This window comes from Oreochromis aureus, linkage group 7 (genome assembly GCF_013358895.1).
Source record: "Oreochromis aureus strain Israel breed Guangdong linkage group 7, ZZ_aureus, whole genome shotgun sequence".
Classification (NCBI taxonomy): Eukaryota; Metazoa; Chordata; class Actinopteri; order Cichliformes; family Cichlidae; genus Oreochromis; species Oreochromis aureus.
Window position 1 is genome coordinate 28,984,499 of NC_052948.1, and position 14,436 is coordinate 28,998,934.

Genomic DNA, 14,436 nt, shown 5'->3' on the forward strand with positions numbered 1-14,436 from the left:
TGTGTGAGGAATGCTCCTCAGATCAGACTGCAGTGTGGTGATGTCCAGATGCATCTGTAAGGAAAATCGGTGATAAAAGGAATTGTGAAACTTGGTAACATCTCTGTGTGATCTCTACCAAGACAAAAGAACCGGAGAGACCAGCGATGTCTCCCACAGTCACAATTGCTATCCTTGCCAGGAAGCTCTCTATGCACTGTTGTTAAGCTAATCTAAAGGCCACATGAAGTTTGGAGATTTGCAGAAAGTTGATGACCTCCATACACAATGTGTCTCAGCTGACCCCGTTTTGAGATCTTACGTGGTCTACCACTCGATGGCTGAGTTGCTTTTGTTCCCAATCACTTCTACTTTGTTATAATGCAGCTGACAACTGACTGTGGAATATTTAGTAGTGAGGAAAAATCAAAACTGGACAAGTGGCATTCTTTCACAGTAACAAGCTGGAATTCACTGAGCTCCTGAAAGCGGGCCGTTCTATCACAGATGTTTGTAGAAGCAGTCTGCAGTGAGGGAATACTTTGGGTAATATAGTATTGCTTTTCTTTGTTGAGCCATCTGCTTAGGTTTTGGTTTCTCCAATGTATGATTCATGGCAATCCTCTCAACACTTCACCATGTATATTATATTACTCAGTTTACCTGATCTTTGGATGAACCAGTTTTTTGGCATAACTTTTTTTGGGTTTGAAAGCCACAGAGACACGGTGTTTAGAGAAAATGTATCTCTGTTGTTCTGGTACATAAGGGATCACTAAAGGCAGCAGTTGTCCCTCTCTCCTGGATCACCTGGAGCTTTTTTTAGGTGCCTTCCCAGCTTTGACAAATGTCCAGCTGGGATAACCACATTTACTCAGGGCCTTATTGACATGATGTTCTTCTGCTTCCCTGGCTGCTGTATCTGTGGGGATAGTGTTTGCTCTGTGTTGTAGCGTCCTGATGACACCCAGTTTGTGCTACAATGGATTGTGAGAGTCAAACCTTAAATACTGATCTGTATGCATTATTTTCCGGTACACATCGGCTTTTAAAATTCCCCCATTACTGATGGAAATCTCACAGTCTAAGAAGACTGACCTGCCACTTTTGCTATCCTCCCTGGTGAATCTGATGTGTTGATCCACTGAGTTCATGTGATCAGTAAATTGTGGTACGTCCTGCGATTTGATTTTCAACCAGCTGTCATTCAAATACCTGCTTTAATCTATCACCCTCTTCCTGTAACCACAACTTGGATCTTGTTTCAGGTGCTCATAAGTATTTTGTCGCCAAGCAGTGACAAAATGTTTTCTTGATAGTCTGTCTGGTTTAGCAAAACTGTGGACCTATACATCTATACCTCTGTTGATGGTGTTGTTTTCCTGACTACATGATTGGAGTGCCTTCAGCATGAGATCACAACAACAGTGAGCTCAAGGTGTTTTATATTGTAAGATAAAGACCCTACAGCATTAGAGAGAGAAGCCCAGTAATCAGCCCCTTGTGAGCAACAAGCTACAGCACATTCAATGGATGAAAAGGCAGCTCTCCTTCCCTATTTTTTTTCTGCCTCTCAGGTTTAGCTAGACAGGTGTGGTCAATTGGCACCAGCCGAACACACTGTGGAGATTAGTGGCTGCAGAGGGGCACAATAAAGGCTGCATGATGCAAAAGTATGAAATGGATGAAGAAAATATGGCTAAGCATGTGCAAACTGTTTTAAAAACCAGAGAGGCTTTAAAGGACAAGAACTGTACTTTACTTTCACAACAATGTTTCACTGCAGTGTTTCACAATGGCAGGGTGTGATAAATTGCTCTAAAAGACGCCCTCCAGTGTATTATGGAATTTAAAATGGACTTTAAAAACATATGACATCACTTTACTTTCTGCCTGTACTCACACTTTTTTTTATCCATTTAAAAACTTTAATGAGGTCACAAATTCAGACTCTATGACAGACTGAATTCATAAAAAACCCACTTTAATTGTGGTTAATGAAGATCCAAAGTCCAGAAAACAGGGCAGAACAGCAAATGTCAGGATAAGCAACATGATGCAGAGACAGAGACTAAACAACAGGAAACGACTGCTGTCATACAAAACTCAGAACTCCAAATACCAGAAATACAAGAATCCAAAAACAAATCACAGAAACATGTTTTTATTACTGAGTAACATCAGTCTTATTAAGATTGTTATTAACTGACTGTTTTAAATGAACGTGAGAATACTTCAGGATAAAGGTACTTATTGTGTTTTAAAGATTTCCTGAGTGTCTCTGAGACCACGCTTGTGTATGCTGGCCTCACAGCTGTGCAGCTGTTACTGACATGAAAGGAAATTAATGACCTACACATGAAAATACTTTCAGGTCTCTTGAGAAGGTTTGTTCACTGCAAATGTTTTGTTTTGAAATTAAATGTGATGCTTCTTTCAGCTGCAGGGTCGACGAGCAGATCCACATGTTTGATTTTGGTGGAGTCAACAGTAAAAAATGTACTAAAATTTAATCAAGTACAAATTTAGTGAATTGATGGTTTAGACCTTTTATTGTTTAACAGTTATAAGAATCTGACCTGCTGTCATGAATTTCCTCTTACTTGGAGTTTGTTTTCTTTTGCTTTAGGACCTTTTTTTTCTCTGACTGCTGCAATTTAAGCCGCACAGAAGTTTAATAAGCATCAGTTTAAATATTACAAAGTAAAGTAATTAAATGCCAGTTTGTGAAAAATAGTCTACAAAAACATCAACACTGTTTCAGTAACTGTAATCTGTTGCTTCAGTCCTCGAGGAGTGACGGATTAAGTGTGGGAACCATATGGGAACACAGAAACACAATTAAACCTGAAAACAAACAGTTTAACGACTCACCCGTGGAAGCATTCAAAGAAAAGAGATCAACAAACATCAGACTCAGATATTCAGAGCAGAGCTTTGTAGAGGACAGAGCTGCTTCACAGATCAGTCTTTGAGCCTGATTTTGTATTTTGTCTGTTCTGTCTCTGTCTGCACTGCTCGTTTCCTTCCTCAGACCACTTTGCTGTGGAACTGTCTGTTCACACTGCAGCAGAAATATAAGCACCACCCACTGAAACTATGTGTGACGTAAACAGTGTCATTTGAACCGTAGCAGAATGTTTGAATGGATGGCTGTGCATTTTGCACCCCTTTCTTAAAGTATTGAGGTTCTCTGGAGGAATAGCTTCATGGTTTTATTTTGCCTCTGATGTCAAACAGCTGCTGATGGTGCTGGTTGGAGCTCTGAGAGAAAACAAAGGCTGATCTCATGGAGGTTTCATCAGCAGGAGTGAAACAGAGCATCCAAGCTGAGAAGAAAGAAGACATTCAGCCTCAGCCAGAAGCAACTTTCTCCAGTGTCAGACTCTCAGCCATCTTTCTTCCTGCTGCCTGGCACCTCCATCTTCATCATCCTTTGTCTGATATTTCCACCCTCCCTGCTCTGCACATGTCCAGACCCTTTCAGCTTCTCTGACTCTGAGCTGTCCCTCTGATGAACTCATATCTAAATCTTCAGCTTGCCCTTCCGTCTTTTTTCAGTGCAACTGTCTCCAAGCCACACATCACAGCAGCTCTCGCTACTGTCTGTTATGGCTCTAGCAGAGCCTGCTGTGGTGTTTGGCTGTGTGGGTGGGTCCTGCCCTCTGTCCAGCCTTTGGTACCACCTCTCTGAGCAGCTGTTTCTACTTAGCAAACATGCCAGAGAGAGAAGAGCTCCAGTGTCGGAGAGTCTCTAGCTGTATCCCAATTCAGGGGCTGCATCTTTCGGAAGACCCGGTCTTCGCGGTCTACGTGGGCCGCGTCCTCCGAAGATCGAGAAGGCCAGAAGTGCGAGGCTTGTGAAATGGGACGGTCTAGCCTCCATCGTGCTGCTCAGGATGGCTAGCAACCATGATACTAACTGCTGGAAACATTTCATACAGCATTGTTTGACAGAAATGAAGGAGAAATTTCTTCTTTCCATTTGTTTGTTTTTATATGAGGTTTGTTTGATTTGATAAGTATCTGAGGCTGAGACCACGGGACTGTAAAAACATGATTGCTGGGCTTCATTTCTGTACTGAACAGTCATTTTAAGATTAGCTACTAAATAACAATTAGCTAATGTTGTTCATGAGACTAAAGTCATCTCACTTTGGTAATGTAAATATAATATTGTTGTGGTAGAACTTGACCTAAGCGGCTAAAGAATGGCAGGAGACAGATGCTGTCCAGTGTAGCAAGTGGTTTATTCACCATTTTGTGACCAAACAATATTTACAAAAATAAATAAGAAACTAAATAATTAAATTAATAATTAAATAAGTTAAATAATTAACTCAGTTCAAACAAACATAACTGAACTTAAATCAACGGAAATTAAGGTAAAAAAATGCACACAGCTACACTGACCTGGTCGTTTCCCTGAACACCTGCATTCATCTGCTTAAATAGTCTATTCACCCCTGGACTATTCTATTAGGTAGGTGAGACCAACATTTCAATACTCAAACCTACACTGCTACTCCTTCCTAGCAATAAAATTCTGCAGTGTATAGTCGATACATATTGCACCAATAAATCCATTTCTGTATAAACACAGTTTAAAATCAACTTTATTAAATTACAAAGATTCTCCCCCTTCTTCACCTGGTCTCTTCCTGTGACCTCAGATTAACCAGGAAGCTATAAATACAGGAAGTAAAACTATATTTCCACCTTCTGTTCCTGGAGCACAGGTAGGTGAGTTCAGACTAGACAGATTAACAGTTAAAATAAATAACATGTTAACTTAACAAACAAAGATGTTATGTTATATAATCTGTAAAAGTGCAAAACATAAACAAACCTGGGATAGTAGATGTTTGCCTATTACAGAATACATATGAGATATGGCTAAATCAAAACAAGAATGTTAACTAAGACTATGGACAAATGGTGTTTTCACCCACTTTGTCACAATGGTTATTATTATATTAATCATTATTAGTTATTACAGCAGTGAACTTGGACTCTGTGTCAAATACTGAGCTTCAGTAAAGATTCAAGTTGCAGTTGTTTATATTTCCTATCACCTTAAATCTTCACTCAAAGACAAGTATCTTTGACAGTGTATATATAGGTGTATTATATACAGGACATAAATATTGTTCTTTTAATATGTTGGCATTACTAAATTTGGCTCAGTGCTTACATATATGTGTAAAAGGAAAATGTACGAGCTGTGATAACTGTTTCTGATAGAATGAAGAGTAGACTGATATATTAAATATTCCTTTACTTGGTGAGAAAATCAGACCATGTCATAACTGCTTTAAGTCATACAGAATAGATATCAGAGCCTTAAACAGGCTGACTTCTGCTACATGGGTCAAACTGGGCAGAAAGTATACAAACACATAACATCCTTATAGAATATGATGCAACACTATAGATCAACTTACCTCAGAATATATAAAGCATATAAACAATTACAGCAATATGATGCAACAAACACAGCAGTGCTACTAATCCAAAATACTCAAAGCTTCATAGAACTGAAACAAACATTTATTTTTAGCTCCGTTCTGCTGCTGATACATACTTTAGGTTTCTGGACATTAAACTTGTTGCTGCCTTTCATAGTGTGTAACTTGAAGGCCCTGAGTACTTTCTCCCACACTGAAAACACTGGAACGATAACATTATTTGAACATTACCTAATAAGACTGATTCAGGACAGACAATTAGTTATGTTAAACTTTCCTAGCAGTCCTTCACAAACAGGGAACAGTCTGTCTATTCTCTCCATCTGTCAGCTGCTGCTGGCTCTTCCTCCTCCTCTTCCTCACACACTGCTGAGTTTGTCCTGGTGGATCATCAGGGGTGCAAAGCCTCACAGATGATGTGCAGCAGTGGGTCCCTCAGTCTGTCCTCACTCTGGACACTTGCAGTCGTCACACATGGAAATCAAATGTTTGATAAGCTTCAAATGCGACCTTGAAGGATGTATACCCTGAATTAGGCCGCATTCTTCGGAGGCTGCATTTGTAGACCAATTACGTCACAGCAACGCAACAAAGGTTGTCCCAATTTGAAGGCTGCTCCAAATGCGGCCGACAAATGCGTCCTTCATTTCCTCGAATTTGAAGGATGGGTCGGGTGCATTCTTCATGGCCGAACCTATCACAGAATTCATAGCACGGCCCAGCCAATTCCAGTTTCCAACAATGGCGGCAGCTACTTACTTTTGATATTACTCTTATTAGTCTTTCTGGGTCACAAAATAAACTTTAAAAATATTTTTAGGCGATAATGTGGGTGTGTAAACTTCAAATATCTGCTCAATTTTTCAAGACATCACATATTTGCAAAAGTGTTCCAACGTTTTCGGAGACGTCTGTTACCCACCAGCTCGATAGCTAGCCAGAGTTTCAAGACTCACTAGAGCCGGTGAAAACAGCGGACGCACGGCACATCGTTGTCAACCCCCCCGCTGTCTTTCGCTACTCAGGTTAAACATATATATAAGTCACTTAGATCACTTAATAAGGTTATTGTTTGGCTTTTTCTCAGTGTTTTATTTGTTCCCAAGTAAACTGGTTTTGCTGAGATTAAAGTTATTAGATTAGTTTAGATTAAATAAAACTTTATTAATCCCTCGGGTGGGTTCCTCCTTGGTTTTCACACAGCTGAATAAACGTCAAACAGAAAACTGATTAAACAGAAGTGTGAGACGTTTTGGGACACAGCTATAGAAACAATAAGCAGATGTTTTCCCACCTGGACCACAGGGCTGAACACTGTACTTTATATTTCATCATGAAAAAAGGAGAATAAGATGCAAATCATTGAAACTTAAAAAGAGTGTCACAGGTGCAAATGCACAGTGGCTCTTAAGGAGCAAAGCAGAAAGAAATGAAACTGGATCAAAGTTAAGACTAAAAAAATAAAATGGCAACATTAAAAAAGCAAAAATACTGATGAAAAGAATAAAAGGGTCAAAGCAAGTCTATATATGGTAACATGTTTTTACTTATCAGTATTTATAGAACACTTATTAAAAACACAAGTTCATTTAAAGTATTTTCCTTCAGATCTCCAAAAACTCAAAAATCAATCCTGATAAAAAATGAACACTGGGCAAAACTCAAACGTCTCATTATGTGTCGATGAACTCTGCAGTGACCACTACAGGGCATCATCACTGTATAACTGAAAAGAAGCTCGACAGAAGCCAGTTACAACCATTTTATTAGCTGCACACGTGTGCTGGTCATAGCTGCTAGCTAACTGGGTAATGGTGTCATGGGTCTGTAGCGCTGTCCACCGTTTTAGAGAAGATATTTGGTTTTAAAGTAAGTTACAGGGCCTTTCTCTGCCTTTCTGGAGGACTAATATTTCACTGAAAAATATCTGATATGCATATCCACATAATTATGGATTATTATAAAAACAAGCACACTGTATTTTAAAGAAAATACATCAAGAGACAGATTGTATTATTTTTATATATCAAATATGACAAAATGCAGATGTTACTGAAGCAAAATTATCTCTACAGTTTAAACATTTAATAAGTGTTCTGCCTGCACAGAATGGATAGTCAAACAAATTGAACCATGATGAATACATATCCCTAACCCTAATTTATATTTATTACTTTATTTTTGTATTCTCATTATTTTATAATTATAGCACTATAATATTTAATAAAGGAAGGATTCTTGATCAGCACCATGATGCAAACTTGTGGCCATAGTATATACAGTATTCTGGAGAAGGTATAAATTGTCACTGTAAGTGCATGTGTGTGTTTTATGTGTATAGATTTTTTTTTAATTATTACTAATGATATAACATTGGTGTGAGAATTTTTAAGTGTGGATAATTAAATAATAGGTTAATGCAATAGCAAATTTCACCTTGCTCTCAGATGGACAGCAAGTGGAGAGTGATAAATGAGATGAGGATGGAAGAAGGAAGAGAGGCAAAGAGTGATTCACAGGCAGAGCCTACTTTATTTCCCACTGTTTTTTCAATCACTTGCTTTATGACTTCAAGCACTGTCGCCAATCTTTGCATTTTATTATCATCTAATAACACTTGTTTAATCAGCTACCATTTCTCCTATGGACTTTTTAATGTCTCCAGTCTCAGATCAACACAGCCCTGCTGTCCAGCAGGAGCAGCAGCAGGAGCAGCAGTAACCTCTCAACTGCATCACTGTAAAATATAGGTAAAACATAAGCTATGTTTGCTTTGCATTGTCCCCACCTGATGACAATGATATAGTATGATGTGATTCCATATTAGATTCTTGATGAATGTCGGTTGTTGTTATTCAGCCTGGTTCCATGTGCCCCTTTTTAACTTTGAGCACCTGATCTTTCAAACATCTCTACACAGCCCTGCTGAACTTGTGTTTCTGGATCACAGACAGGAGGATGGAGGACAAAAGAGATGGTGTAGAAATAAGACCATGCTCTGTCCAAACATGCTTTCGAGCTCCTTGGAGGTCCTCCTCTGCGGGCTGAACTTGTTCCTGGCCTTCCTCCAGCGGCTCAAACACAGAGTTTTCAGTCAGTCAGCTGGATGTTCTACTGTCTGTTGACCTGGAGAAACATCACAGCACAGCAATCAGGCTTTCTACATCAGTCCTATCTTCAATTGAAAAAAGAACAGCTTCACTCTCAGCTACAAACATGTTCAGTACCTGACAATAGAGATGAAGACCAAGGATCATGAGTACAATGACCAGCAGGGCGACCAGTGTGATGACAACAACTTTAACAACGTCTGAGTGTTTGGGATCTGATAAAGACACATTCACAGTCAACAAGCATCATTAAAGAGATGATTCATTCAGTCAAGGCCTCTGGATGTCTGGGGCCTGGATCTCCTTCATGCCTGCTTCATGCCCTCGGGGACGGGGCTATGGCTCCCCACACCCTCTGGCAGATCGTTACATGGAAAAACCTTTTTAATACAAGCGCGCTGATTCACACAGGTGTGCACACAGGTGTTCACTGTTCACAGACACAAACTACATCTTTCTTGGCTGCTACCTCAAAGCACATTGTGCGCTGTCGGTCCTGCGTGCTGCACAACAAAATTCAATATTTAGTATTTACTGTTATTTACACTTAACTAGATTATTGCGATGGTGCTGTGTTTATTATGTTGCTCTCTTTTTTTGCTTGTTTTCTCTTGTTTTCTGTTTTTTTCTCTCAACAGGTGATCCAGGAAGGTTTTTCCTCTGTTTTTCCTTTCCTTCATCTTTCTTTCTCCCTTTCCTATTCCCCAGCCATGTCTCTCCCATCTGTAACAACTGAAAATAAAATAAAATAAAGAACAACAACAAAGTTTGATCAAATGGATCACTACGGCAAGGCCATCATGATCCACTTGGTAAAAGTAAATCCGCTGGGTATCTTTGTTGGCCTTCAGACATAAATTCTGACAGCTAAAGAACCAAACGGGACAGGCAAAAAAAAAAAGTACAATGACCAATGACCAAACATAAAAATAAAAATTGGCATTTTTCATAGATTTAACTTAAGACATGTCAAAAGGTTTCTAGTACAAAAGTGATTAAAAAACAATGTAAAATTGAGTCCTTGCCAAGTTATCTGTTATGTGTAGACACAACACTGGTTGATCGATCAGGTACAAGGACTGGACTGAAAATGAGTGAAAAAGCAGCCAATGTCCAAAGAAAAACAGTGAAAGACCTTCAAAAAGCTGGAGAACTATGGCTTAAGACCACATGTGGTCATGTGTTAAAGTACAAAAATACTTATTGCATATTCATGGCTAATATTTCTATGTATCTCAGATTACTGCAGTGTATGCATCAAAGTAGTAGTACCATAACTCAGAGGACACCTGAACCTGTCTGTTATTTAATGCTGACCCGAACACAAACCCAGCAGTCTCTGCTTCAGCTTACCTGACACAGTGACAGACAGCAGGCGGCTCTCAGAGGACAAGTCGTAGACGTGATAAACACAGCTGTAGTTTCCTTGGTGGGCGGGCTCTGGAGCAGGAAACAGGAAATGGGCAGAGTGATTGACAGCTGGCTGGGTGTAGTTGTGCGCCGTGTTGGATGAGGTGAAGGTGAGCTGGAAGGAGCCTCCTGGGTACTGTGGCTGGATGGAGCAGCTGATGGTGAAGTTAGAGCCCCTGGACACCTGAAGCCCCTGCTGCTGCGCCATGGAGACCCCATTCATGAAGGACACAGAGATGATTGGCTGAACCAGCAGGTCTGTAAACATACAGATGATGCAAGGTGAGTTCACATCAACCTTCTGCTCAAAAAAAATAAAGCAGGATCTCAGTCGGGTGCACTCTCTCCAAAACCATTTACTGTAAACACCAGAGCATATGTCTGCTCCTCCAGCCCTCTCTTGAACCATCAACCTCCAGTTTTCCTGTCTGGTGGACATTTGCTTCCAATCTGCTGTCCAATTCTATTTGTATTCTTCAATGCAATGTGAACTCACATTTTGAGTTTGTAACTGGAGCTGGTTTGATGCTCATTTCTCATCCTTTTACTGCTCCTGGGATATAATCTCCTTTTCTCTTTTGTCATTGGCTCTTTGGGACACAGTGCAGCTTTTACCACTTCGTTGTTTGGTGAATGAGTGAGCATTGATTGTCTACAACAGATGCAAAAGTCAAGGAAAAAATTCCTTTCTAATGTAATTTTTACATTGGGTATTAATATGTGTTAAGTTTTAGTTTTCAAAGTTTTCATGTCACAGTTTTACAAATGATTCCACTAATTATGTCCAGGTACTTTTTTGGTGTTACTACTTAAGTATCAGCTAACTGAGCAGTTTTGATCTTTTGGGGTTCAGACGGTAACTCTTTTTGCCATTTTGGAAAATCCTGAGATGGTTAAGTTACTGAAAGAGTGAACAGGAATTCAGGTGCCTTTACTGGTGAAGCAGATCATAAATAACTGACATCTCCATAAAAATGGAATGAAGCATTTGATAAATTGTCCCAGAAAGTATGAACATATTTGAGAAGAGCAGTGATCCTGACAAACAAGAAGTAAACCCTGCAAAGTGGATAACATCAAGATACTTATAAGATGATTGTGCTTACCTTTGCAGGTGACGTTCAGGGTTAGGGAAGAGGAATATAATTTTGCACAGTCTCTCAGAGGAGATCCGGAGTGAACACAATCAGGCTCAATTTTCAACACAGAAATCTCAGAAGGCTCATTTTTCCATTGTATAGAAAATGCAGAGCCACAGCCCAAATGTTCACAGACGACATGTGCCTCCTTCAGTTCCCAGTCAAAATAATCGATTGTTCTCCACTTTCCCACTTTCACCTCCAGCATGCCTGCACAGCGACTGGCTTGACCCACCAACCTGACAGGTTCTGAACAGAAAGCAGAGTAGCTACATAAGTTGTTATTTTAACAGCGTCGAGTTATTTTCCCTGAGAATCTCTTCTGGGTATGTTTGAGATAAATGCTGTTAAATTCTGCCCCACACAAAACTGTTTAAACCTTATTGATGAAACACTACAGCACGACCTGGAAATCTAAAGAAAATGACCAAAGTAAAACTATATTTAACCTCTTTGATGTTCACTTGTTTAACACGCTGAGAGAGCAAAGAGCCGTCAGCCTGCTCTCAGAGTCTCCTGTCATCAACCTCTGGTGTGAGGAGGACGTTCTTCCACGCTTCTTCTCCCTTCTTCTCTGCGTTGCGCACAAAAAATCTAACCTGAATTGCAATTAAAATTAAAACTTTAATAATTCTGTTTTGCAGTGTTAGTAAGTGACTGGCTGCTCCCGTATGGGATTAGAACGATGCCACCTTATCCCATAGTCCAGCCAATAATGCGATTCACATTCCTATACACAGCTAATCAACGTCGTTGACAGGCTATGACAGCGTCCTTATGTGCCGACACCGGTGTTTTAGCTAGCAAAGCGGCGTGGCTGATGTGGAGTGAAGCCATGTTAATGACAACGTGTACAACCATTGGAGATATGAGCAGGACAGACGGAACAATTGACGGAAAAAGTGTGGACTTTATATCAGTTTTTAAATTGTGTTGATAGGCCACGTAAAACCAGAGTTATGATAAAAATATCTGCAATGTTTGGTTTTCTTCCTGAATACTGTCGTTGTTTATATTTACTGCGGGAAGAAACGGTAAAAACGGCGTTTTATAAGGAAAACGCTCGAAAGCACTCTCCGTATGTGAGCAAAAATAAAACCAAAAAAACCCCACCCTTTCCTATTGGTCGAAAAATGTACCATGTTGACCAATCAAAAAAATGATATGGCAACATGCCATTTAGTTGTTGGGGGGGGGGGGGTTAGGAGCGACTGCAGTGTTTTGAGATGTGAGAGATTTGCGACGTTTAGCACAAATCTTGTGTAGTTAGTGTGTAGTGTAGTCAATAGTTTTGTTGGTGTGTCAGAACAATGAGGCGACTGCTGAATGTTACCCCAGATAGCAAGACGACATTGAATTGATGTTGATTTTTCATCCGATCCGTCGTTATGGTCAGGGTTGAAATGCCAATGTTGTAACAACATTGAAATACTGTGGTAAACCGGCGGTTTTACTATAGGGACGTTGTAATGATGTTGATTTACCGTTGGTTTTTTGTCATTGATATTTGATCTATTTGTAGTCGACCAGGTGACAACAACATTTATAGTTGACCATCATTCGGCGCCAGTCACCATCAAAAAGCCGTCGATTTGTAGTTGAGCGTTAAATTGCATTGCAACTGAGCAGGTATAAAGTACCAGAGAAAGTAGATTTATTGTTCATTTGTTATCAATGACTTGGTCTAGTTCACCAGCTTTAAAAAATCGCGTCGACGTGCAATTTATGTGTAGTTGACCGGGAAATTAAAGCAGCGATCACTTGGACTATTCCGCAGCACCCCTCTCAGTGGTACATCCCTCCAGGTAACCATTGTCTTGTACAGTAGAGCGGGACATTAGATTTACTCTCAGCGGAATTGACCGGAGAAGGCATCAGCTCATGCACTGCACTGGCCTGCACCACGATTAGTATAAGGTAAGAATGAATGAATTTTGTTCTATTCGTTATTTCCACGGTTGCATTTGAATAACAGTAAAAAACTCGTTAATGTACAGTTTCGGACAAAATGTGGGAGCCTGAAATTGTGTCTACTTTCATCTTACTATCCGGCAACAAATAAATTGCACTGCGAACAAAGTCTATCAACAAAGAAAACATTTTCGTTTCATACTTTTCCGTTATATTCCCTTACAAAGCTAGCTTTAACGCTTCGAGGGTTCCTTTGTTAATAATAATAATAATAATAATAATACATTTTATTTATAGGCGCCTTTCAGACCCTCAAGGTCACCTTACAGTAGCACGTAAACAATACCATAAAAAACATTTAAAAAAATGTATATATAGCAAACATGGTAGATAAAATTTAGACATAAACAGTCATAAAAGTATAAAAGCAAATATAAAAACTGAGCAAGGTAAAAATGGCCTAAGACAGATCAGGTGTATGCAATTCTAAACAGATGGGTTTTGAGTAGTGATTTAAAAGAGGTGAGACAGTGTGTGGTCCGTAGAGCAAGTGGAAGTGCATTCCAAAGTCTCGGGGCAGAACAACTAAAGGCTCTGAGTCCCATGGTAGTCAGGCGAGCAGGTGGAACTGACAGAAGGGTAGCTGAAGAAGAGCGGAGTGTACGAAGGGGTGAGTATGTATGGAGAAGATCGGATAGATATGGAGGAGCGAGGTTATGAAGCGCTTTGAAAGTGAGAAGCGGGATCTTGAAATTGACACGGAGGTGAATTGGGAGCCAATGGAGCTGTTTAAGAACAGGTGTTATATGTTCAGTGGATCTAGTTCTGGAAATAATACGAGCTGTATTTTGAACCAACTGCAGTTTATGGAGGGATTTATGAGGTAGACCATAGAGAAGAGAGTTACAGTAATCCAGACGAGATGTGACAAGAGCATTGACAAGTATGGCGGTACTGTGTGGTGTGAGTGAGGGACGAAGACGGTTAATATTACGGAGATGAAAGTAGGAAGACCGAGTGATATTATTTATATGTGCTGTGAAGGACAGAGTGCTATCGAGGATGACACCAAGACTCTTAACCTGAGGGGAGGGTGTGACAACAGAGTTATCAATGGATAACGAAAGACTGGTTGGAACTGTAGTCAGTTTTGATCTGGTGCCTATTAAAATGAATTCTGTTTTATTGCCATTAAGTTTAAGAAAGTTGTGAGTAAACCAGACCTTGATTTCACTTAAACAGTCAGAAATGGATGTGGGTGGGAGAGTAGCTGTGGGTTTGGAGGATAGGTAGAGCTGGGTGTCATCTGCGTAGCAGTGAAACTGGATGTTATGCTTCCTGTTCTTGCCGTCGCCTCGGTTGGTCAAGGAGGCGCAAATTACGGAAAATGGTTGAGGCAGCAGAGTCAGATATACTCAG

At 40.0% G+C, this 14,436-nt stretch overlaps 2 protein-coding genes across 2 annotated transcripts in view; both read right to left on the reverse strand.

Annotated features, from left to right (window-relative positions):
* LOC120441062 (scavenger receptor cysteine-rich type 1 protein M130-like) overlaps positions 1-2,991 on the reverse strand; it is an 84,521-nt gene extending 81,530 nt beyond the window's left edge. The window contains exon 1 of the mRNA XM_039614729.1: positions 2,854-2,991. The gene's annotated coding sequence lies outside the window, so the exon portion shown is untranslated. The remainder of the gene's footprint in view (positions 1-2,853) is intronic.
* Positions 2,992-8,137: 5,146 nt separating this feature from the next.
* The window catches only part of LOC120441063 (scavenger receptor cysteine-rich type 1 protein M130-like), a 72,449-nt gene continuing 66,150 nt past the window's right edge, over positions 8,138-14,436 (reverse strand). The window contains exons 7-10 of the mRNA XM_039614730.1: positions 11,074-11,355; positions 9,911-10,225; positions 8,675-8,772; positions 8,138-8,573 (exon numbers count right to left, since the gene is read on the reverse strand). Coding sequence (XP_039470664.1) covers positions 8,559-8,573; positions 8,675-8,772; positions 9,911-10,225; positions 11,074-11,355 — 710 coding nt within the window. The 3' untranslated portion in view covers positions 8,138-8,558. The remainder of the gene's footprint in view (positions 8,574-8,674; positions 8,773-9,910; positions 10,226-11,073; positions 11,356-14,436) is intronic.